The sequence below is a fragment of the Ixodes scapularis genome, unplaced genomic scaffold, assembly GCF_016920785.2.
Source record: "Ixodes scapularis isolate PalLabHiFi unplaced genomic scaffold, ASM1692078v2 PGA_scaffold9__187_contigs__length_104089568, whole genome shotgun sequence".
Classification (NCBI taxonomy): Eukaryota; Metazoa; Arthropoda; class Arachnida; order Ixodida; family Ixodidae; genus Ixodes; species Ixodes scapularis.
Window position 1 is genome coordinate 79,115,444 of NW_024609884.1, and position 23,066 is coordinate 79,138,509.

Genomic DNA, 23,066 nt, shown 5'->3' on the forward strand with positions numbered 1-23,066 from the left:
TTCGGATTTCATGCATAGCACTGCGTTTCCAAAAGTCAAGCCAGGCACCATGACCCCTTTCCAAATCTCTCTCACCACCTCATACCTGCTGTAATTCCAAAGTGCTCTATTTTTCATTACAGCTGCATTTCTGTTGCCCTTACCTATTATATACTTTTCATGCTCACTGAGATATTCTGCACCATCACATATCCATACTCCTAGATACTTGTATTTACTAGCTCTCTCAACTGTAATATTCTGTATCTTCAGCCTCTCAACTTCATCCTCGTTAAAAATCATGACTGCCGATTTTTCGCTACTGAATTCTAAACCTAATTCCTCTCCTTCCCTACCACAGATGCTCATTAATTCCTGCAACTCTGTCCTGTTGTTAGCCATTAGTACGATATCATCCGCATACATCAATCCCGGTAAGGATTGCTGAATTTTTTGGCCTAGCTTACTGTAAGAAAGGTCAAATCCAAGCCCACTCTTCTCTAGTCTATCCTCCAATCCTCTCAGATACAACATAAACAGCAAAGGCGATAACGGGCACCCCTGCCTAAGGCCTCGTCTTATCTCTATTTTCCCTGTCGCCTTTCCTTGCCATGTTATAATCATCTTGTTATCTGTGTAAATGTTCCTTAATAGTGCTGTTAGTCCTTCATCTAGGTTTAAGCTCTCCATTATGTCCCACAGGTTCCTTTGGTTCAGATTGTCATAGGCACCCTTCAACAGTGATTTCCCTACACACCCCCTAGTGGGGGGCGAAGGTGTACCCCCCCCCCCCCCCCCCCCCCCTTAATTTCAATTCTTGGTGAAACCCTTGCTGTTCAAAGTGGGCCTCCTTAATTGTATGACTACCGTAAAGTTCCGAGAGATTGCCCATCCCGTTTTTTTTGGCTAAATATCTGTAATAGAAAAATTCCGAAACATCGCTCATCGGACGTCACGCGATGTCCGACGGGAATCGCATCAACCGCGCTATTTGCTGTAGCAGCACGTCTGACAGGCGAGTTCATTGCGGGTTCCCGCGATTTGCGCACGCGATATCGGCTCCCGTAACACGCGAGTCGTTCCCGCATGTATGTTGCGCCGTGAAATGCGAATCTGCTGCGTCCGCAGTCTGCTGTATACGTTACCGTGGCATGAGTTTGGAGCGGATTCCCGCGTTTTTGTCCTCGATTTGCGCGCGCGATCACGATTCCACGCGAATACGATTCTGCTGCGTTCGCGATCTGCTGCATTTGTTCCCGTAACATACGAGTTTGTAGCGGATTCCCGCGTTTTTTATCCGCGCGCGCGATATTGGTTTCCGTGACAGGCAAGTTTGTAGCGGGTTCCCGCGTGTTTATTGCACCATAATCCTTGAATCTGCTGTGTCCGCGATTTGCGGTATTCGTTCCCGTGAGATGCGAGTTCTCGGCGGGTTTCCGCGGGTCTTTCGCAGCGTGAAACGCGAATCTGCTGCCTCGGTAACCTGTGGCACCCTTTCCCGTGGGTCGTGACACAGGAGTTTGTAAGCGAATAGACCGATCTCACCAGCTAGTTTAAGTACGCCACCGCTGCCGACATGCACCGTGGGAGCTGTAGTCTTTCTGCACGCGCGACAACCCTGCTGGAGGTCTGCGCGAGCAGAGCACGAGGCGGCATGAGCTATCTCGTGAACTGGCGTCTGCCTCCCACGAACTAGTTATGGCGGCGTCACGCATGCGTGGAAGGCTTGGTGAGATCGGTCTATTCCCGCCAGTTTTTCGCATCGTGAAACGCGGATTTGCGGTGTCCACGATCTGCGGTATCAGTTCCCGCGTCAGGTGGTTTGTAGCCGGTGCCAGGGTGTTTATCATTATTTTTTGCTAAAGTTTTACTGTGGCATCCCCAAAGATATTCCACACCATGTTTTTTCACCATTTATCTCTTCATTTTAAGCGGGCGCTCTTTCGGAACTTTACATAATGCCTTTTAACATTCATTCGTCCCTAAAACTTCTTTGGAATGGAACCACCCTCTGGCTCTTATTCTATCCACTGTTAATTATGTATTGTTTAAAAATGTGAAGTAACATCCTTTACTGTTTCGAGCCTTCATGAAGCATAAAATGACTGTCTTGTTTTTCTATTGTTATCTTTGTTGTTCCCACTTCCCTTTATAATGTCAATGGCCCTGAGGGTATGTAAATGAATAAGTAAATAATAAACATATCCTTTTGCTGAAGAAAATCTTACGAATGTGTGCAAATTATATAGGGGATACCAGAAATTTAGGAACACAGACACTCTTCATCAAATATAATATTAAGGCAGACCAACTATATTAGTACTTCAGACTTTCACAATGGATACAAAAAAAAAAAAAAAAAAAGACTATGCACCACACCACTAAACAGCCTGAGTGCAGAAATCGAAAGCGAAGAATGCTGGCCATAACAACGAATTCTGTGGCCGATAAACGTTAACTTTTCAATCAAATAAAACTCTAAATAGAAGGATTAAAAAAATAATAATACATGTTTTTTTTTTTAATGATTGCAGAAGGTTTCTGGTTGGCATGCAGTAAAATCGAATTTTCATGTGGATAGTGTGTTGCACCGACAAAGGCATATATTTTTATTGTAATCTCGTATAAATATGTTGTTGTTGCTGCTGTTCACGTGTCGGAGATGTATATGATTATAGTTTTGTTTTTAGTTGCAAAACGACTAACATTTAGTGACGTTTATTTATAATATTTTTTAATGAATGTGCTGCTCTTTATTTTGCCTTTTTGCTTCTAAATTGTTGTTATTATGTAACTATAATTGAGCTGCTGAATTTTAGGGGTTGGAGGCTTTGTCAGGCACCACGCCTTTATCTCTTCACCTCCTCGCTTCTTTTGATTTGTGACGTCAGACGTCATGAAATTTAGAAGCTTTGTAGCTACAATTCTATGGCTTTTAATAACGGCATTCGTAAAGCATGTTTTTTACGAAATTAGCGAACGCACTACGGTCATTCTTTTTGAAATACCGAAAATCGGAGTCCGGTGTGATGTCGCCTCCTGGCTTTTTATCCTCCCTCGGAAAACATGGCGGTGTAGCTCAGGATGATCGGGGAATTGGACGAAGTAGTCTTTTATGGGTGCCTGACGACCTTTTAGACTTCGAAAAGGATATCGTCAAACGGTCAAAACAACTGGGTTTGGTGTCTGCATCGTTTCGGTTGTGACTTCGCCGGGGCAGCCTTTCACGCAGAACCGGCGCGACGTGGCCCTCCACCTCGTTCACAAAAGTCCGCTGCGCGTTCTATTCAACCTCACACCGTTTCAAAGATCGCTGAGTGGGCCCTAAGAGAACTTCAAACTCGAAAGTCAAGCGTCATCCGCTCGCAGCCGGTTGTTCGCGGGACGCTGGCGAACACCATACTTCGGTGGCGTCAGAGAAACTCGACTCGCAGGACGGCTCAATATTTGACGTCACTGCACTGGCGTGGATGGTACGGGAACTTTAAATTCGGCATTTGGAAATTGTTTTACTTCACATATACTGAATTCCCAAGTTCCGAATTTTGAGGATAATGTCCATGCATGTTTTCAATCGTTTTGGATAATAAAAAAAAAAATGATTTTGACGTGTCAGTGCCCCTGAAGGACCTATCGAAACGCCTCGCTCGATGGAGCGTACGACTGTAAGAGTACGACGTGACCGCGTGGTCTACAAGTCAGGCCGAAAACAGCGACGCCGACTACCTGTCCACTCGAGTCAGCTACCGGCCGTGCCAAAGACGACGACGATCGCTTTTGTGGCGCAGTGGGCGTTAACTAGCGTTAACAGCATGGCAGCGCTCCAATGGGACGATCCTGAACTGCGCGCACTGATTGACCACTTGGAGGGACGAGGGGAAACGATTCCCCGAGCCTTTTCACGTGCCCTACCAACATTTGCCGCCAGGAAAGGTATTCTCTACAAAGAGAACTTTGAGAGCAGCAACTCGACGTGGCTCCTGGTAGTCTTCAACAAGCTATCTTTCAAGCCTTCCATGACGGCCCGACATCTGGTCACCTTGGCTACTACAAGACTCTCGCAAGGATTCGAGAGAAGTACTACTGGCCGAAGCTCGCGAAGACTGTCCACCTCTACACACGATCGTGACACGAGTACCAGCGACGGATGAAACCGGCGACGAAGCCGGCAGGCCTCCTGCAGCCGATCGCGCCTCCGACTGCACCGTTCCAGCAGATTGGAATGGATCTACTTGCACCTTTCCCGCCGTCGATGCAGGGAAACCGATGGATAATCGTGGCAACGGATTATCTCACCAGGTACGCCGAGACAAAAGCACTCCCATCGGGAACCGCGGTGAAAGTAGCCAAGTTCTTCGTCGAGTCCATGGTCCTCCGGCGCTCCCCAAGTCTTGATTACGAACCGCGAGAAATCTGGCGGCCGTGGTTGGCCAACGCCGCACTTGACCTTGGCGCCGGCCAATCATAGCCGCTGAATTTCTCGCCGACCTTCTCGCCAAGTGTACAGATTAGGGCGCTAGCTGTGTTTTGAGATTTGTGTTTCTCCTTTGTCCTTCTTGTTCCCCTTTTCCAGGGATTATTATCAATCGCTTGCGTCGTCTGCTTGAAAAATGTGAAAACGCCATCCTATGCGCAACCTTTCCCGCTATGCGTCTCCTTTTGTCACGTGGTTCTCCGCCGCGCTGTGAATGGCCAGCGCAAATGCTACCGCTCTGCCGCCGCGAAAACTTTCCAACCTTCTGGAACCGCTCCGCTCTGACGCTGGTCAGGGTGCCGCGGCTGCGAGAATCGCGCCGCTCTGGGAGCAAAATCGCTGCATGTGTCGCACAGAAACTATCGCGCAAAAACGGATACCGGCACAGCTCTGCGACGTAAACGCGCCGGGTCACTTCGACAAGTCGGCGTCCCTCGGCGAGAACGACTTAGGAGGCAGCGCGCGTCATGTTGAAAAATATTCATCAGCCCCTGACGTCAGTGACGTCAAAGAATGAATGGAAGCGATTGGCTGGCAGAGTGAATCCAAGGTGGCCAACTGTGCTTTGGCTTTCTTCACCAGACCTTCGGTATTAAGTTTTGATAGGTAATCTCTACTAGTGAGCGTATTTCCCATATAGTTGCGCTGCCGTCGAAGGCGGTGCCGTCACGACATTCCATTGAAGCTTCGATCATAACCAACAGCCAGTTGGTTTTTGGTTATCGTTATTCAGTTTAAATTATCTTTTCTTGCGTTTTCCAATGAAATGTTTATGTTTCTGAAGTTCTACTGCTACCTACGTCATATTGAAGCAAAGAAATGAGCTCCAGAGTTCGGTTTCCGTACCCCTTTAAACATGCGCCAGATTACAGCCACCCTTGCTGACCTTCTCTTGTCTTACCGAAATACCGAGCCACTGAAACGGGCCTTGACGAATTTCCACAAAGGCCAATGCTGGGGAGGACACAAAATAATCTAAAAGTGCAATAACCACGCATGCTATGGTAATGACGAAGTGAAGTAAACGGAATAAGAGGAAACAAAAACTGAAGGTCGGTTATGGCGGCGCCCATGCACAGCTACTGAAAAGCGTCTATACTTCCTTGGGCACGACAACAGTTTGTGACCCAAAATTAGTTTTTTTTTTTCGGCGCACTAGTAGCGATCACAAAGATAACTTCTAATCATATCTAAAGCAACACCACGAATACCGTGAAGATACAACTTTTGAAGTAATGTGACCGATTGATGATGGTTCGCCATCATCAGTCAATAAATACTGCAAGCGTTACCAACTTTTTTAACAAGGCAAGTTCCGTAGAACAACCCTTCCTAAATCCATATTGACTGGGCGTTAGAATGGAACATTTTTCGCAGAAATTATGTAGCCTAGCTGATTGGGCTAGCGCAAACCAGCTCGGAGCACGTGGAGCGGAAGCTTGCGCTGCAGAACCCAAGGGTCCTGGGTTCAATCCTCATCGGTGCCCGTTTCGATCGGGATGAGCATTGTACCGGCGTGCGGTCGTCTATCACCACTGCGTGACCCCATGCCGGCGGTTTGTACTGCACTGGCTGAATTTCTCATCTACGGCTGTGAGAAGTCGCCCGTTGAGCAGACTAAATTCTAAAAACATACATACACCCCAATTTTTTTATGTATTGTTTTTTTTTTTTTAGATCTTCTAAACATAGGGTAGAACAGAAACAGGTCTATAATTTCTAGAGGTTGTTTTAGAGCGCAGCTCTTTAGAGCGCCCGTTTCCGGGTTGAGCGGCGTCGGCGTAACCGCGTGACGTCACGAGTGACGTTACTAGGGTCACCAGTGGCGTCACGCGGGTCACGAATGACGTCACGAGGGTCACCAGTGACGTCACGAGGGCCACGAATGACGTCAGGGGGGTCACCAGTGACGTCACGAATGACGTCACGAGGGTCACCAGTGACGTCACGAAGGTCACCAGTGATGTCACGAGGGTCGTCACGAAGGCCACCAGTGACATCACGAGGGTAACGTGTTACGTCACGAGGGTCACGATTGACGTCACGAGGATCACCAGTGACGTCACGTTGACGTCACGAGTGAAGTCACCATCGTGACGTCACACGGGCATACCCTCCCCTCCCCCTCCTCAGGAGCTGCGTTCTAATTCGGCATTATAGAGAATTGTAAAAGTTTTTATCCCCAGCTTTATACAAAACTGTCACCATTGCCACTTGCATTTTTTATGTTTTCTTTTCAAGTGTTATATTAAAAATATGTGTTAGACGAAACAATCGACCGCAACACATATTTGATTGGTTTAATTTAAAAATCATATATATCACAACTCTTACTGTTTTTAAAACAATTAAAAACAAAAACTCATCTTTGTCAGTTGAGAACAGAAACAGATTATGAGAAACCCTCTGCACATACCTAACGGCATTCCTCACAGTCTACACTTCGGACAAGTGTAACAAAATGATCATTAAACTTTTGCGCCAAATCAACTCCTTTTACGACGATACCTTCGATTTTTATCTGTTACCTTCCCGCGTGCGACCCTTGTTTTATTAATCTTTTTTTTTTCATCAGATATCTTGTCATCTTTAAATAAATTGTTGAAATACGTGCGTTTGGCCTGCCTTAAAGTTTTTGTTAATATATTTCTAAGTTTCTTAAAGGGGCCATAAAACGAATTTTGGGCTGGGATAAATGATTTTAAATTGGGACTTTACTAATCGCATATCGTTTAGTTGGCCAAAAGAAAGAGGGTAGAAAGTCAACAGCCATCTTTTCGGTACAAACATTTGAAAATATAGCGGACTATTTTGTACCTTCTTTCCTTCAAAAGGTCTCCGCCTTTTCACTTTATAATACATCCGCGGTTCCCAAAGCGCGTCAGCGGTGCCAAACTGACGTCAGCCGAGCTGGAGCTCACGCATTGAACACGGGAACTGCGTGAGCACGGGAAATGCGCTCGTCAACAATAAATCCGTCGACGAATATTCGGATTCGCGTTCGTGGCCAATGAGTGCCCTGACGGAACTTATCGTCACTGGGGAATGACAAGTTCTATGGTGTGCATAAAAAGCACGATGGAAGCTAGGAGTCATCGCACTGGTGCCGAAGAATGTCACGACGACGTGATTTCACAATTCGCATTTGAGTTGAGGATTAAAGCTAAGGAGGAAGAAGTAGGGAAATCGTTTCATGGGGGGGGGGGGGGGGGGGGGGGGGACCCCTTTAAATGCAAACGAGATGTTAATGTCTTTAAGGTGCAACCCCACCGTGCGTGACGTTTTGGTGCTTCTTTGACGGCTTATAACTTTCGATATATCTTACAATTATAAAGTTAATATCAAAATAGAGCTATTCTTTCAACGAGACTTTAATGTCTCGATATTACGATTATCTTTAGTTGTTAGTTAATTATACAGCTTTTAATAGCCTACAGTCTCTAATAATGAAAAACTTCTTTCTCGAGTTATAACGTCCCATCGTCCACAATATTTTACGTGAGCGTTCGGTTGGATGTAATAAATTAAAAAAGTAAGCAACAAACTGTACAGATAATGTATATTTTAAAATAAAAAATAAAGTTTAAAATGGTATTATTTTATGGCGCTATAAATACAGAATCACGTCAGCTAATCAAAATAACGAGACATTAAATTATGAAGCATCCTTCGATAGAACATTTTCAAGAACTTTCATATTGATATATTACACGTTAAGAATGTTATAAGACCTCAAACTTTTCCCATTCAGTTACGGCAAATTGTAGTTTTTTTAATATAAAATAGAGATGGCGACACGTGTTCAAGAACAGCTTGATGTGCATTTTCCGTCGTGTGCCGCTTGGAACGCCACGTGGAAGACAGAAAAAGCGCCAGATGTCGGGGTGTCAGATGCTTGGATGCCCACAGTGAGCGAGCCAGAGATGTCAGGACAGCAAGCGCGAGGCTGCGGGTGCACCACAGCTACTTTAGTGCGCGTTCTACTGTGCGTCGGTACACATGCCCGACGCGATCCAAATGAAATGGGCACCATGAAATGCATTCTGCCATTTCAGATTCCGCCACGTATGTGAAAACATCTTAATGTTTTTATTACTTGCAAAAATCATTTCCGCAATCAAACTACGCGTGTCGGATTGGTTTGACTATATTTTGCTTAAAAACCACCTCGGAGGCTTTTAAGTGGCTATAATATTAAAACAAAACACAAAACATTAAATCGTCTCAGTGTCTCTGAGCCAACGCGCTGGCCCATGAATTCATATTTGTCGGGTTTAAATATTTGCCGAGGTGGCCGCAATCCGACGGAGGCCAATCTGAGATTTCGGTTGCACGTCAAAAGATCTCAAGTTAATCAAAATAAACCCGCATCTTTTGTGTTTTTTTTTTATTTTTTATTGGGGCGTGCTAAGTGATTTTTGTTGGTTTGGCTGCCAAACCCTAAAATATGAATATTTGCTTTGCTTTACCTTAGTTCGGAGTGCAGCCAACGCTACCGGCTGATGAAGCCACTGAAGCAGCGCCGAGAGCGCAAAATCAAGCAGTTCGTTTTCTTTCTGTGTCTGTGCGGTCGCGCTAACTAGAGCCACTAAATAAGCTACGCTTCATACACATCTTGGTGCTTAAAATGATGGTAGTCATTTATCTGAAGCTTTATCTGAAATCACAGGAAACGCTTTTCCGTCCTCCACAAATGTATAAACAGTTCGCGACAAAGCAAAGCAATATCACGTGAGCTTCCTGAAACCGAAACTAATGCTGAGGAAGTCGCACTTTTGAATCATGACGATCGGCAGTTTTGTTTGATTTGTTACTTACCACCAAGATGGCGGCGCCCACAAAAATATCGGGGAAAAAGTGCGGATGCTCTAAGCGTAGCTCATTGGGTGTAGCTCACAGGCTAAACCAAGTGCGGTGGGGGATCGTTGGCCGAGTGTGTTGTGGCACCGCAGATCAGAGCATCTGGAGAAATGCTCGAGCGCGAGCTCCGTTCAAAGCACGGAGCTCACGCTGCAGAACGTGTAGGGATTAAATCCCCTCGATGTGTTTGCGTTGGATTTTCAAGTAACCTCAAATGTGCTAGTGCACGAGGCCCGTCTCTCCAGCGGCCCTTGGAGGTAAGTGGCGGCGCAGCACTAAAATGACTGGCCCTTGAAAGCGAATGGCGGCGGAGCACCCGCTCGTGGCACGTGTCTTGCGAGTTTCCACATCAAGGGTGGGTGGTACTTGTAATGAACGCCTTTATCAAGGGGCTTTAGCAGGGACCCTGGGTTCAGTCGCCCATCTGCATCCTACCGTCGTGCGATCGTGTACCACATATACCGCGTAATACACGTTAAAGACCCCGAGCTAACAGTTGTACTGCACTTTTTATAATGTTCAACGGGTAACAATGTCGCCCTATGCAACTGCTGCTCTCTAAAAAAAACTGACGACTAATTTTGAGTGCGCCGTTACATTGCATTTTTAATGTGTGTTAGCGTGTTCGCGTTCCTTTTTTATTTTTTTTTCTACATCTTTGATTATGCGGCTTTTACTTATGATCAAACAGACTATAGTTGTCGGACTTCTGGGAAAATATAATATAACTAAGAAAGTGGCACTTCAACGCAAAAGACAAAAATAGAAGACACACATAGGCGCACTTAATAAAAATACTTGAAATAATAGAATTGAATATAATTGTGTTTTCAAAGGTTTAGGTGCACCAAAAGCTATAAAAGCGAGCTCAATGCTTTTGATGGCGCGCTTGTTCACTGGAAGTGTAGTTCAGGGCAGTATGCTCGCACTGTTATGCTCCGCTTCGCTCGCGCGATAAAACCAAATACTTTACTGGTACTTTGTTTAGACAAACAAAGCTTACCTTCTGTATACGTGCAATGCCCTCAGTTTTCGCGTGATTACGCGATTGTTTATCATTATTGTTTTCGTTTCCCACTGCGATTCATTTCGTGCTATTTTGTGTGCTGCATGCATTAGAGACCAAGCTAACCCAGGAGCATTCTATTTCGTGGATTGTAAAAAAAGCCTATGCAACTTGCCACGTGTGCCACAATCAATACAAAATAATATAAGCTTCACATATGACCGCTTGCCTGAGTAAACATTGTTGTTTGCCAAGAACAATTGTGCTTGTATGAAATCACGTGGGAAAAACTCGTTCTAAGCACGCGACCGTTGGCATGCAGTTAATACTCATAATCGGTGCCGAGATGATTGGAAGCTGTCAGCACGTGGAGTTTCTCTATCAACCCAGAGTTTAAATGTTTCCTTTTTTTGTTGTCAGGAGACAACTTACATCAAATCTGCAGGGTAATAAACTACTATGAGCATTCAAACATAACGGCCTGAGCAGTATATGTATACAAGCTTTAGCTTTTGATGCACCCTTAACTTTCGATACGCCCAACGCTAGTGTAAAATGTAGGGCTGTTCATTCTTAATCAGCGTACCATATGCGTGATTTCACTATATTTTATACAACGTCAAACTCTATATCCGTTTGCATCTTTCCATTTATGCACACCACTATTTGCGCGCATAAATCACCAAATTAAGACTGGTACACGATGTCACAAAAAATGTACAGTTTTTTTTTTTTTTTATCGCGAAAATAAACTACGCATTGCCTAAAGCTCACTCTCCGCCCAGAGGTGGCGCTAGGTCACAACCAGACGCCAAAGTTTCATCCAGAACGAACACCTTATTCGAAAGTTATAAGTGATTTTATGAAAATTTCAATGCGAAAATGGAGCCCATTTTGGCCCGTTTTCGGTTTCTGGTGCCATAAAGCCCCATGTATTCGAAAACTTCGTCGGCCGCCATTTTCCCATTGAACTTTTCAGAAATCGCTTATAACTTTTGAATAAGGTATCAGATCGGGCTGAAACTTTGACATCTGGTTGTGATCTCTAGCGCTACCTTTCGCTGAAGAATGAGCGTTTATTTATTTTTGTTTATTTTTGCTGTAAAAAAATGTATTTTTTTTTGTGACACGTCTATACATTGCTTAAACTAAAAGATATCCACCGACCCAGAATTTTTGCCTGGCCAGTCATTGCATTTATCACTGGATTCGTAGTAAAATTAATTATTATCATTTATTGCTGTGAGTTAATTTTTAACCTCGGCATTTTTTTTTTTTATTATGACTCCCACACCAGTCCTACTTTGGGTTTACCAAACTCAACATATAAACCTGAGTGTCATTTTTTTGTGTTTTCCAGTCTCGTGGCTTTTTGGTCAAAATAGACACCCAGCTACCGAAATGAGACACCTGACCGCCCAAAAAATAGTTCATTTGTTTTGATTTTTAAGGTAGTTAGTTCCTCAAACTAGAATTTTGAATACTCAAGCCTATCACGTCATCACGTTTTCCTGGAAATCCACAAGGAGCCAAACAAATGCACGAAAAAAGGGTCCTCCGGTCATATTGCCGCCCGCAGAGCCTAGAAAAAAAAAAAAAAAAACGCTCGGTCACGGACTTCTAGAAGATTCGCGTTCATTCTTGCACCATGCGTAACTTTCGCCCTGCTTTCTTGTTCTCGAAAGTGCCAGTTCATCCCCGCCCCGAGCACTCGACGCTCGAACCTTCTTTGCCGGACTTTCGAGATAGTGACGCGCTATAGATAAGCAGCTGCCCGCGACCTTGTCGAGTCAGTCTCGCTCTCGCTCTCTGTTACGCTGCCCTGCCGAATCGCCGCCTGCTATTCTGCTGCCTCGAGGCTCTTTCTTTACTTTTTTTGTTTGGCACAAGTTCGACGACTAAACCTTTATTTTTCAGTTCACTGTTTGTCCTCTCGTCACCTTCATTCGAACAATATAAATCTGATCACATTGAAATATCTGTAAGTGGCCTCTCAAATTTCCAGTGACGGCGCACAGGCAATTTTATATTTTTCAACGCGTCGGTGGTTTTGTTGTGCATGTGTCTCGCCATTTGGCGCAGGACGATTTTCGCGTTTTGTCCTGCCCACATTTGCTGGAGACGTGAGCTCGAAGCGTAGGCAACTGGCCCCCTTGCACGAGAACTGGCGCAGCCGTGCGCGTTCCAAAGAAAGCTCGTGCAGAGAAAAACAAGCAAGGGACCAGGGATGTCAAATTCAGGATATAGAAGAATACCCCACTGTATCGAAGCGCCACCATACACGATTTCTCACATTGATGTACAGGTCTGGAAGGAGATCCCACCGCCATCTCTTGGTTCAGAATCACACTAACCAAGGGTGGGGTTGCACCTTAATGCGTACAAATCTGTGGTAAAGTTTTTTTTTTTTTTTTTTTTATTTTTAAGGCGTAACTTTTTACGACACTTTCAAGGAACATTATGCAATTCGGTAGGAAAGCAACTATCATGTATTATTTTAAACGTTTTAAGGAAACAATTAAACGCTTCGTCAGCCTACACTTTAAATAGCACCGCACTCCAGCCTTCAGAATTTATCTGTTGTTCAAAAAGGTTTAGGTTTCTAGTGCTTATATTTCTTAAATACGCTGGATAATCACATATTTCTTTTTGAGCTGTTGTCTGCATTAGAAAGCATAGATATTTGGAAGGTGATCACTAATAGTTTCCCCGACCGCGCCAGCAACTATGTCCGCTTCTTAAACATTTGTTAAAAATAAATCCAGCAAAGCCTAATTTCGAGGTGCTATACGAGCTGGTCAGAAAATGGCATCGAACAATCCATATAATCGATATAACGACAACAATTTCATCTTTTGTGGGGAAGACGCAAGCTTGTCAATATCGTAATCACTGCCAAAATTTGCTCGAAAAAAATCGTCGTAAAATTGTTCTTTTTTGTCTCTTTCATAAACTACTATGAATGTGCAAACGTGTCTTTTCTCTAGCCTACAAATAGATCTTCTCATCGAACCACCAACAGCAGAAAGCGGTACAACGAATGCGATCATGAATTCAGCAGTTCCAAGTCTCATCTGTGATTCCTTGGACACCATCTTGTTTCGTGAAGCATTAACCGCATTGTTTCCATAAGAGACTAGTTCTGTGGATATTGAATTATGGCCTCTAGTTAACTTACTAATGTTCATTGTGATTGTAATTTTTTTTAAATTTATATGTTATTCCTTTGACATCTGGCGTTCTTTTGTTCTTTTATTTTTGTAGATTAATATTATAGAAGTGCATAGTGAGTGTGCTTTGCACCTAGTAACTTTTTTGTTCTCTGCCTCCTTGTGTAATGACCTGCTCTGCCTTTAAGGCTGCAATCAATAAATGAAGAAATTGGCAGGCCGCGAGTGACGTCTGTTCTGATGACTGACTGACTCGTAGCGCTTTACGATTGTTTGGGTGAAGAGCAATTATGACGTCATTTGCGAATCGTGCTGTGTCGTGCCCGGCTGAGCCGTTCGTTTCCTCTCTGAGATCGTACGTGACCGAATCGGATACTGTAAGTACGTTACAGCTCGAGAAGGTAGGGCGAGGGAAAGGAAGGCTGGGGAGGGAGAAGCAGACGGAGAGCGGGAAACCTCCTCCTCCCTTCAGCGTTCCGTTTGTTTCCTCCTCCCCGGCCTTCCTTTCCTTCGCCCTGCATTCTTTAGCTGCAACGGACTAGAATACAAGCAACAGCGTAGAAAAATACAAAAGGAGGAAAAACACAAGGACAAGCAGCGCCCTTGTTTGCCCTTTGCGTCTTTTTTTTTCTTTTTTTTTTTTCTTTGTTGTTTTGATATGAAGCAGCAACTCAGCCAAGCTTCCGTCTTGACAAAAATCGGATGTTTTATTTATTAATTTATTTATTGCATTGTATTCGCTCGGGACAAACCAGACATCCGGCGTGAGCTTTCGGCGCACTCGCAGCCAAAGCACGGCGGAAGAGCTCCCGTTGGAAGTCATATGAATCTGTCACCGACTAAAGCCACTGGATCTTGGGAAAGTAGCGTCATTGCCTCCCCTACCTGCTTGCCGGACACAAACAGATAGTAACATACAGGCGACCAAAACCTCGCAAGGCGATTGGCTAATCTGTCTACGTTGCCATGGAAATCGCCATTTCGGTCCATTGAAATCTTCGAAGCTTCCAGAGGATCGTTCTAAACCAGTCGCACCAAGATCACCATGGAGCGGCGTTCCTCGCCAATATAAGCGTCTTTGGAACTTTGTATGCAATCAACTTATCAATCATGCCCATCTCCACGGATGTCTTACAATCATATTGTTCTTCTTGCGTATTTCAAAACAGTAAAATTATTTTTCAGTGCCTCCAAGCACCGACACAGCATGTGGTGGTTGTACGAAGATGTACGCTTGTTACGTCGGTGTGTGGATCGCAAAATCTGTATATACAAGAGCCGTCTCCATAAAGCTACCCGTCGCTAGCGAATTTAGATCGGCTCACCAAGAACGGAGGGGGGTCATTCCATGTGAAACGTCCCAGACGCTGCGCTCGACCACCTTCAATTTCTAAAAAAAAAGGAAATCATGGCTTTTTGCCGTATTGTCCACAATAAACTCTTCTTTAAGAGTCACCACGTTTCGTATTTCTTTTTGAGCCACCTCAAGGCAGAATTGACGGCTCAGGAAACGGCAAAATGCAATTTTACACAAATTTAGTTGTTTTCCGCATGATAGTTAATTGTACAGCCTGAAACCTTTTTTTTTTTTTTGTGAAGTATACTTACAGGGCTGTCAATAAGACTTTTTACAGTCACCTGCAACAACGAGATAGTTTATAAGAAAACTATCAAAAATGCTAAAATTCTTACATATTCCTTATTGTTTTAAATTGCTTCAAGTCAATATTCATGATGCTTAGTACATAGCAATCCAAATACCGTGTGGTTTTTAGGCAAAAATATTCCACCTTTCCATAAATGTATCTTACTTCTCATGGAAAAGTAAGATACATTTATGGAGAAGCCCACGTCGCCTGACGCATTGAGAAGTCCACGTCGGCTGATGCCACCCGTCGATAAGGCATGTTTCGGAGTGTGAGGAGCCGCCCTCGGATACAAAGGGCATAACGAGCCTGCTATGGCTACGCGCTGGCGGCTCCTCCGATTATCAACACGATGCCCGCCCTTTCTTCCCTTGCAGTTTATAAGACGGGCAAGGAGAAATGGCAGTAAACTCCGTTCTTTCTTTGGACCTAATCGTGTCAGCTATCGTCGCCGGTGGCGTGCTGTGCGGCGAAGAAGCGACGCCGGGTTGTGGTGCGAGAGTTCAACTTCAAAAAATGTTTTCTCGCTGTAAGCAAAAATTACTTTGGTTATACTTTCAGAACGAAAAGACAATCGATTGTGCTTGCAAACATACCATATTTTGTATTTTTACTTAGACCACCTCAGGGTGAAATAAACGGCTGTTTATAAGATAAGTTAAGATAAGATAAGTTTATTTGATTTCAGAAAAAACTCTCATACAATCCAGCCCGCTTAAGCGTAGGTACGCTTGTATGCGGGACATGGCAGTACAGACATTTTCATCATGTAGACACAAATGATGGTTAAATGTAAGTAAAACATGAAAGAAACATTCAAAATAGCACAGTAAACAAGAAATTTTACAAGTAGATAATTCTCCTGTGAACTAAAACCCAGTTCGACAACAACAATCAATCAATGGTTACAAAAGAAACATTGTGAATTTAAACACATAATGACAAGAATCAACACGTATGCAACGAGATACACTCGATAGAAAACCCTAAGCTTTTACATAATACCTCATTGTTCAGAATTTCAATTTGACAAAAAACACCACTCTTTTATTTTTTATACATCTGCCTCTTAGATGACAGGCTTAGGATGTCCTTAGGCAAGCTATTAAATATCGCAGGAATATAATAGTTTCTCTGTTTTTTTCCGTAGTTTGTATATATTTTTGGGATTGCATAGGTTTCTGTGTGCCGGAGTGTTTTTATCCTGTTGGGTATTTCTTTGAACTCCTTCGAAAAATAATGGCTGGTTAAAACGACAAATTTAAAAACATTTTCAAACGATAATAGTCCGACTGCATTCTTTCTGTCTTTGGTTTCCTTCAGTTCATGTTTTGACCCATATACTATATTACTAACACATCTATTAATGATACTATCCATTTTTTGTTGCTTGTATTTAGGACATGTTCCATATATAGCAATTCCGTAACGTATCACAGATTCCCCCAATGATAGGTACACCTCACGCCTCAGATTAACGTCGCATCCACTTTTAAGTCTATATAAATATGCAGAAACAACGCGAAGTTTTTGTATGACATGATCAATGTGATAGCTCCATAAAACGTTTTCATCGAAATGCAAACCAAGGTAGGGTGTTGTTTTAACAGTATCCATTTTTTTGCAGTCGCACTGATCACAATGTTGATCATGAAGGAATATGGGAACATCAAACGGAACTTGTTTATAAGGGCTTCGGAAACACATGAGTTTAGTTTTGTTGCGATTGACAAAAATACAATTGTTTGTGAACCAGCTCATTAACTGTACTATATCGTTTTGAAAGAAAGGAGCAGCGAGATTGTACTGTTCGTGTGGTAATATTAATGCAGTATCATCTGCGTATTGAAATAAATTTGATTTGAGCTTCAGGTGACCTATGTCATTGATATATATGTTGAAGAGTAAAGGACCCAGTGTAGATCCTTGTGGAACACCAAAATTCATTTTAATTTGATCACTTGTTTGACCGTTAAGCTTCACCATTTGAAATCTGTTTGTAAAGTAACTTTTGAGAACGGTATAAAAAGGCCCTCGAAAACCCATTCTGTGCAGCTTTGCTAACATGATTGAATGATCTATGGTATCAAAGGCTCGGGATAGGTCAAGAAACAGTGCGATAGCGATTTGATTATTGTCTAAAGCCTTATAAATGATATCCGAAAAAATTTCCATCAGCAAAGTCGTGTTTTTTTGTTTTCGAAACCCGTATTGTGTTGAGAGTATTAAAGAAAATTTGTCACAAAATGAAGTCATCACTTTCGCTAGATACTTTTCCATGATGTGTGTCATGGCTGGAAGTATGGATATTGGTCTATAATTTGTTAGCTCTTTTTTAGATCCTTTTTTGTGTACTGGCCTTATGATAGACAATTTCATCCCGTCTGGAATATTTCCGCTTTCAAATATGCAATTGAGAATTGAAAGCAAAACACCTTTTAGTTTATAAAAGTTACAGTAAAGATCCCGCACTCTTATCAGGTCATGTCCAGCTGGCTTGAATAAAGACATACTAGAAAGTATTTTTTCCAGATCGTACTCCGTCATCGAAGGTAAAAATGCTGAGTTTACACTGGTTCCGATATCGACAGGAATCTCACTGTTTTTATTTATCATGGCTCTTAAATTCTGTACAGAATCAATAAACGCATGGTTAAAAGAGTTCGCAAGGACTCGAAAATTCGTTGTTTCTCCAAAGCTTTTTGCAATTACATCGTCAACGTTTTGTTTAGCCTTTATACCTGATAACTGCCGTGTTAGTTGCCATATTCTTCGAGGATTTCCTTTGCAGTCTTTGAATTCCTTCAGGTAATATTTCTTTTTTGCTAGTCGTATAGTAGCCGTTACTTTATTTCTCATTGTTCTGAATTCCTCTTTAAGGAGTACATTATCCGGGTTTTTTCTACATCTTGCCCAAAGCTTGTCTTTTAAATAGCAGAGTTCCATTATGTCCTTATCGATCCACACGTTTTTATCTTTTCTTTTTTTTAGTTTTTTTTCTTCTTTTTGAGTTAGAATAAATTTCTTGGAATTTTTCGACTAGTCGCGTATATGTAGCGATATGGTCACTTTCAATAAGCAGGTTCCAATCGTAATCTTGTATTAACCTGTCGATATTTTTGTTATCAAAAATATCTACATTATCATCTTCGGCCCGGGAGTTTTCAAAGATCTTCTCTTGCAGTAGTGTTGCAATTACAAAGTAATGATCTGCAACTTTTTGCTTGATCACCCCAGATAGTGTTCTCAATTCACTTACTCGAACTATTATGTGATCAATACAACTCCGCGTAATATTATCCCCTAGGCATTCTTATCTTGTGTAGTCGTTAATAGCATTTTCCAGCCCAAACTCAGCTAAAATATCTAGGTACTGAGATGATCCACATCTAAACAGATTTTTAACGTCAATGTTGAAATCACCCGCTAAAATTAAGTGAGGGTTATTGTTAAATTTTTTCAAAAAAGTACTTAATTCGTCGCAAAAAGGAACTATGCTATTAGTGGGCGGTCTGTACACAGCACACACTGTAAACGACTCGTTTTGCCGGTATATTGACACTGTTACCACTTCTGCAGTAATAAATGTGGTCTCCACGCGCTCTGACACCCAGTCGTCTCGGACAAACGTCAACACACCCCCACCTCTACGTTTTTCGCGGCACAAGTAATGTGGACTGAAATTATTTAATTGGAACCCTTGACAGGCAGCTTCATCGACATTTATTTCAGTTAATATTATAACATCCAGCTTACTCAACCTGTCCAATAAATAAACGTTCAATTGATCCCAGTGTTTTTGCAGACTTCTAATATTAATGTGTAACAGTGTTAATGCATTACTTTCATTCTCTACTGTTGTACGTTGTGTAAACACATCCCAATCTGGGAATGACTGAAATGACCTTTCCATTTCAACGAATCTTGTTCAAATCTCTTGCATTGTCAATTCGAATAGAAGCAGCTCCTTCTCTTTGCCTCACACATATCTTACCATTGCGCATCCAAACAAATTTGCACGACTTTTCTTTGGCCACATTCTTTGTATCCCAAAACAGCCTCCGAAGAGCTCTAGTTAAGTTTTCGTTAATGAATACTCCTTCAGTTCTGAGCGTTGTCCTTTTATCTGTCCACAAGTCCCTGCTCACTCTCTCCGTGAACCTAACCAGGATCGGAGGGATTTTTCCTTCTCTGGCCTTTAGCCTGTGCACGGCCTCGATTTGTTCGGAAGCGGGAACCGGAAGTTCAAGCTTTGATGCAAGGTCCTGAACAATCTTCATTACATCTTCCTGTCGTTGCTGCTTTATGCCGTGAATTTCAATATTTTTCCGACGAGAGTACATTTCCGCCTCGCTTAGTGCACCTCTAAGCTCGATCATCTCATGGGTATTTTGCTCTAGCCTCGCTTCCAGGTCTTCTGATTTCTTTCTCAACTCCCTCATTGTGTTTTCGTGCGTTTTTAGCGTCGAGAGAACCTCATCATATTTGGTGCTAAGCTCATTCAAGCTCTTTTCCATTCCTTCCACTGTCTTAGTCTGGTTCTCGATTTTCTCCATCATGACGTCGCCTTTGCTCGACTGTGCACCAAGCGATTTTTCCACCCTTTCAATCTTTCCTAGCACGTGAGCCAACTTTCTGTCTATCTCTGACATCCTAGTCATGATAGATGCCAAGGTACAATCTTGGGAATCCTGAGTCATCAGGTCACCCTCAATCGCTTTGACCGAATCCGCTGCTGTCAGACTGTTTGATCGCCTAGCGCGTGTGTTGCATGTGGCACAATGCCAGGATTTCAGAACTTCACTAGTCATGTTTTTAAACACCGTTTTGGTCGTACCGGAACATTTCCCTACGTGGTAGGAATTTTCGCATCCGACGCACTCAATACACGGCGTATCTTTTGTCAATGTTTTCAGGCATGCCAAACATTCAGTAGACCCAGACATTATGCAAATGACAAGAAAAGAAACGTACAGTAAACAGGCAAACTGGCAGTCCGGCAGAATACAACGCCCGATATGCGTCAAAACACACTTTTTGGCAACTTCAGGATTTTTTTTTACTGCGAGATATTTAATTGAGCGGTTTAAACATTTTTTATAGATTATATACCTGCAGGGGCAGCCAGTAAAATGTTCTATTAAGTCCCCGGAGCAATTAGATATTTTTAATAAAATAACTAAAATGGTAAAATTTTCAACAAAATTGTGTTAAAAAAATTTAAATTAAACAAAACTGCACAAGCCCAATCACATTGCAAGTGGAAAGCCGTGCAGATTAAAAAAAAAAAATCATTGTTGAGTGTTTCATAAAAAAGATGATTTTTCATAAATTATGGAGTGATACCTAGTTTCACGCTACCTTTAAAAGTTAAAACCGCGCTCACGCCATCAAAAAATTTTTTTCGTCAAAAATATTTTAGGGCATGGCTACGGACAATGCATCAAAAGGTCATTAATTTTTCTTTCTTTTCTTTTTTTTTTTTTTTTTAGAAATCGAAGGTGGTCGAGCGAACGTCTGGGACGTTTGACATGGAATGACCCAGGGGTCGAGGAGAAATTGCTCATTTCACGGACCAAGATGGCGACCATACGGGGAGTTTGGCGCTATACTTTCCCAGGATGCAGTAACTTTATCACCGTATAGTCACTCGCAGGATGTGAAGGGATTCAGCTCGAGTTTCTACTTTGGGTAACACTTGTGGGTCGCCTCGCGTTACCGCGGAAGGCAAGGAGCACGTGCTGGAGGTCGGGCGTCTGAGGGAGACGCCATGTCGTTCTCATTCTTCTGCATATTTAAGCATGCAGTGAAGTGTCATGCTCATGGTCACTGCGCGGACAGCATTTCCGACCGAAATCCGTTTTTCGACCCGCCTTCTCATGCGAAATCTCTCCGCGTACTGTGCGGGGAAGTGAACGGCGGGAATTTCCTTAGTGTGTGGCACGAGCGCTGTCCTCTCTCTGTCCAGTGCCGCGGTCGCATCACCCTGATGCCAGGTAAGCCGAATGCCCTCGGTGGCTGTCCCCGTCCAGTGGACGCTTGCCCAGCACTGCCGACGTCCTCCGTCACCCAGGGGGCGGCGTGCGCGAGGACAACCTGGCGGCCCTGCTGCGCGCCACCGGAGTCCGGGCCGTGCACGCATCGGCAAGCCGGCCCGCGGTCCCGGCCCAGGGTACCCGGGCCCTCTCGCTGGGCTCTGCCAGCCAGGACCAGTCGTGGTTGGAGTGCAGCGTTGACCGGGTGCGCCAGCTCGTCGTCATTGCGGCCGAGTTTACGCCGTCTCAGTAAAGGAAAAACTCGTTTTGGAAAGTCGTGTGGGTGTTGCCTTGCCTTAGAAAGTGCCCTTAGCGCCCGCGCAAACGAGGCATTTGATAGAGCTCACGGTGCACATTCGTGTCTGTGACTTCGGCAGTGCTGCTTCTGAAAGTGAAACTATTTGACATTGGCAGGTGAACTGCAGCTAAGTACCTGCTAAATTGAGGATCGTTGAAAGGATTTTTATATTCCGTTTCAGTATAACTTAGCAAATGTACTAAAATGAACGCTTTTCAAGTCAGGTATCCGGTGCGTGCCCTAGGCTGTCGTAGGCATTTAGTTTTCTTGGTGTGGAGTTCACACAGCCCCGATTCCTTACGTTACGTAAGCTTACGTACAGTACAAGCCACTGAGATATCTGCATATCAAGCGTGGCTACCAATTCAAGAAGATAGCCTGGCACGCGACATTCGAGACACGAATGTTTCGGTGACTTAGACGTAACTCAAAAAAATGGTGCTGTGTGAAAAGTTGAACCGAGCTCAGCTCCTTACGTTACATTACGACGAGACTTGTGTCCTTGGTTGCCACGGTAACTCGCCATCCTAGCTCGTCACCAAAACATTCGTGTTTAGAATGTCACGCGCTAGGCTATGTCCTTGAATTGGTAGCCACACTTAAAGGGACACTGACAGGGTATTTATGCTCGCCGAGGTTTTTATCTGTACGTGACATATGAGAGCCCAACTACCCAGAACAGAATTTGCGGCTCGAAATTCTGTTTCTTTCCGCCCGAAAACCGCCGATCGAGAACTGGCCGGTTTGAGTCGCGCTCACTCTCTTTTCCGTGGTCACGGGCCGTTTTCTAAGGTTTCGACGCGACCACCAAATTTAATCAAAGTCGTGGGTCATTGAAGCCACACAGTCAATGTTAAAAATAGAAAAAAAAATGAAACCCATTTTTTGTGACTTCCAGAAAGCTGCAAATACGTTGATTGAAAAAAAAATAAAGGTAGCACAGACAGCCGGAAGCATTTTGTGCGTTCACTGCAACATGGCGTCGTTTCGCGTATCGAGGGGCTAGCGGATGGCAGCGGACGACGGGCGTTGGACCTCTACTTCAGAACTGTCGTTCACGGTACCGGCGAATTGTGTATTCCTTCGAAAGAGAAATTTTGGACCGATCAAAAGAACTGATATTCATCCCGTACGACACGCCCGACCAGCTAGCCGATTGCACGAAGACGTCGCCGAGTCGTTTCTTCTCGTGGCTGAAGACATCGCTCGCTCAAACGTCAAGCACGAAGTGCGCACTTCGAGTTGAATACGCACGCGTACGGTCTCTTTACGAGGTGCGAATGTGGCCTGTGTGTGGTGTTGCCCGACCTCAAGCCGGGAGTGCATGTATTGAAGGTAAATCGGCAGCAAACTTCCGACATACAGTCGACCTGCTTCATTACTACGCGTGAAGGAACTCAGTAGCTCAGTGGAGGACAGATAGCGCTCGGCAGTCGAAGAGTGCGGATGCGCGATGGCTTGCTCTGATAGCGAGGTGATAAGAGCCGACGCCGGCGGTGGTGACAGGCCTTTTTGCATCCCTGCCGACTATCGGATTGTGCTGCTGACGTTGCCGACTGGGCCCAGGGAAAAAACCAAGTCTACCTTCACTGCGATGT

General features: G+C 43.8%; 1 protein-coding gene across 4 annotated transcripts in view; it reads left to right on the plus strand.

Moving 5' to 3' along the window:
- Nucleotides 1-21,444, plus strand: part of LOC8025824 (copper homeostasis protein cutC homolog) — a 46,254-nt gene extending 24,810 nt beyond the window's left edge. For 3 of the 4 annotated variants that reach the window (XM_029975874.3, XM_029975873.3, XM_042287310.1), the window contains exons 9-10: nt 21,104-21,131; nt 21,209-21,444. In XM_029975874.3, coding sequence (XP_029831734.3) covers nt 21,104-21,131; nt 21,209-21,423 — 243 coding nt within the window. In that variant the 3' untranslated portion in view covers nt 21,424-21,444. Of the gene's footprint in view, nt 1-21,103; nt 21,132-21,167 lie in introns of all 4 variants that reach the window. The other variant, XM_042287311.1, reaches the window with a different exon arrangement.
- The last annotated feature ends 1,622 nt before the right edge of the window (nt 21,445-23,066 follow it).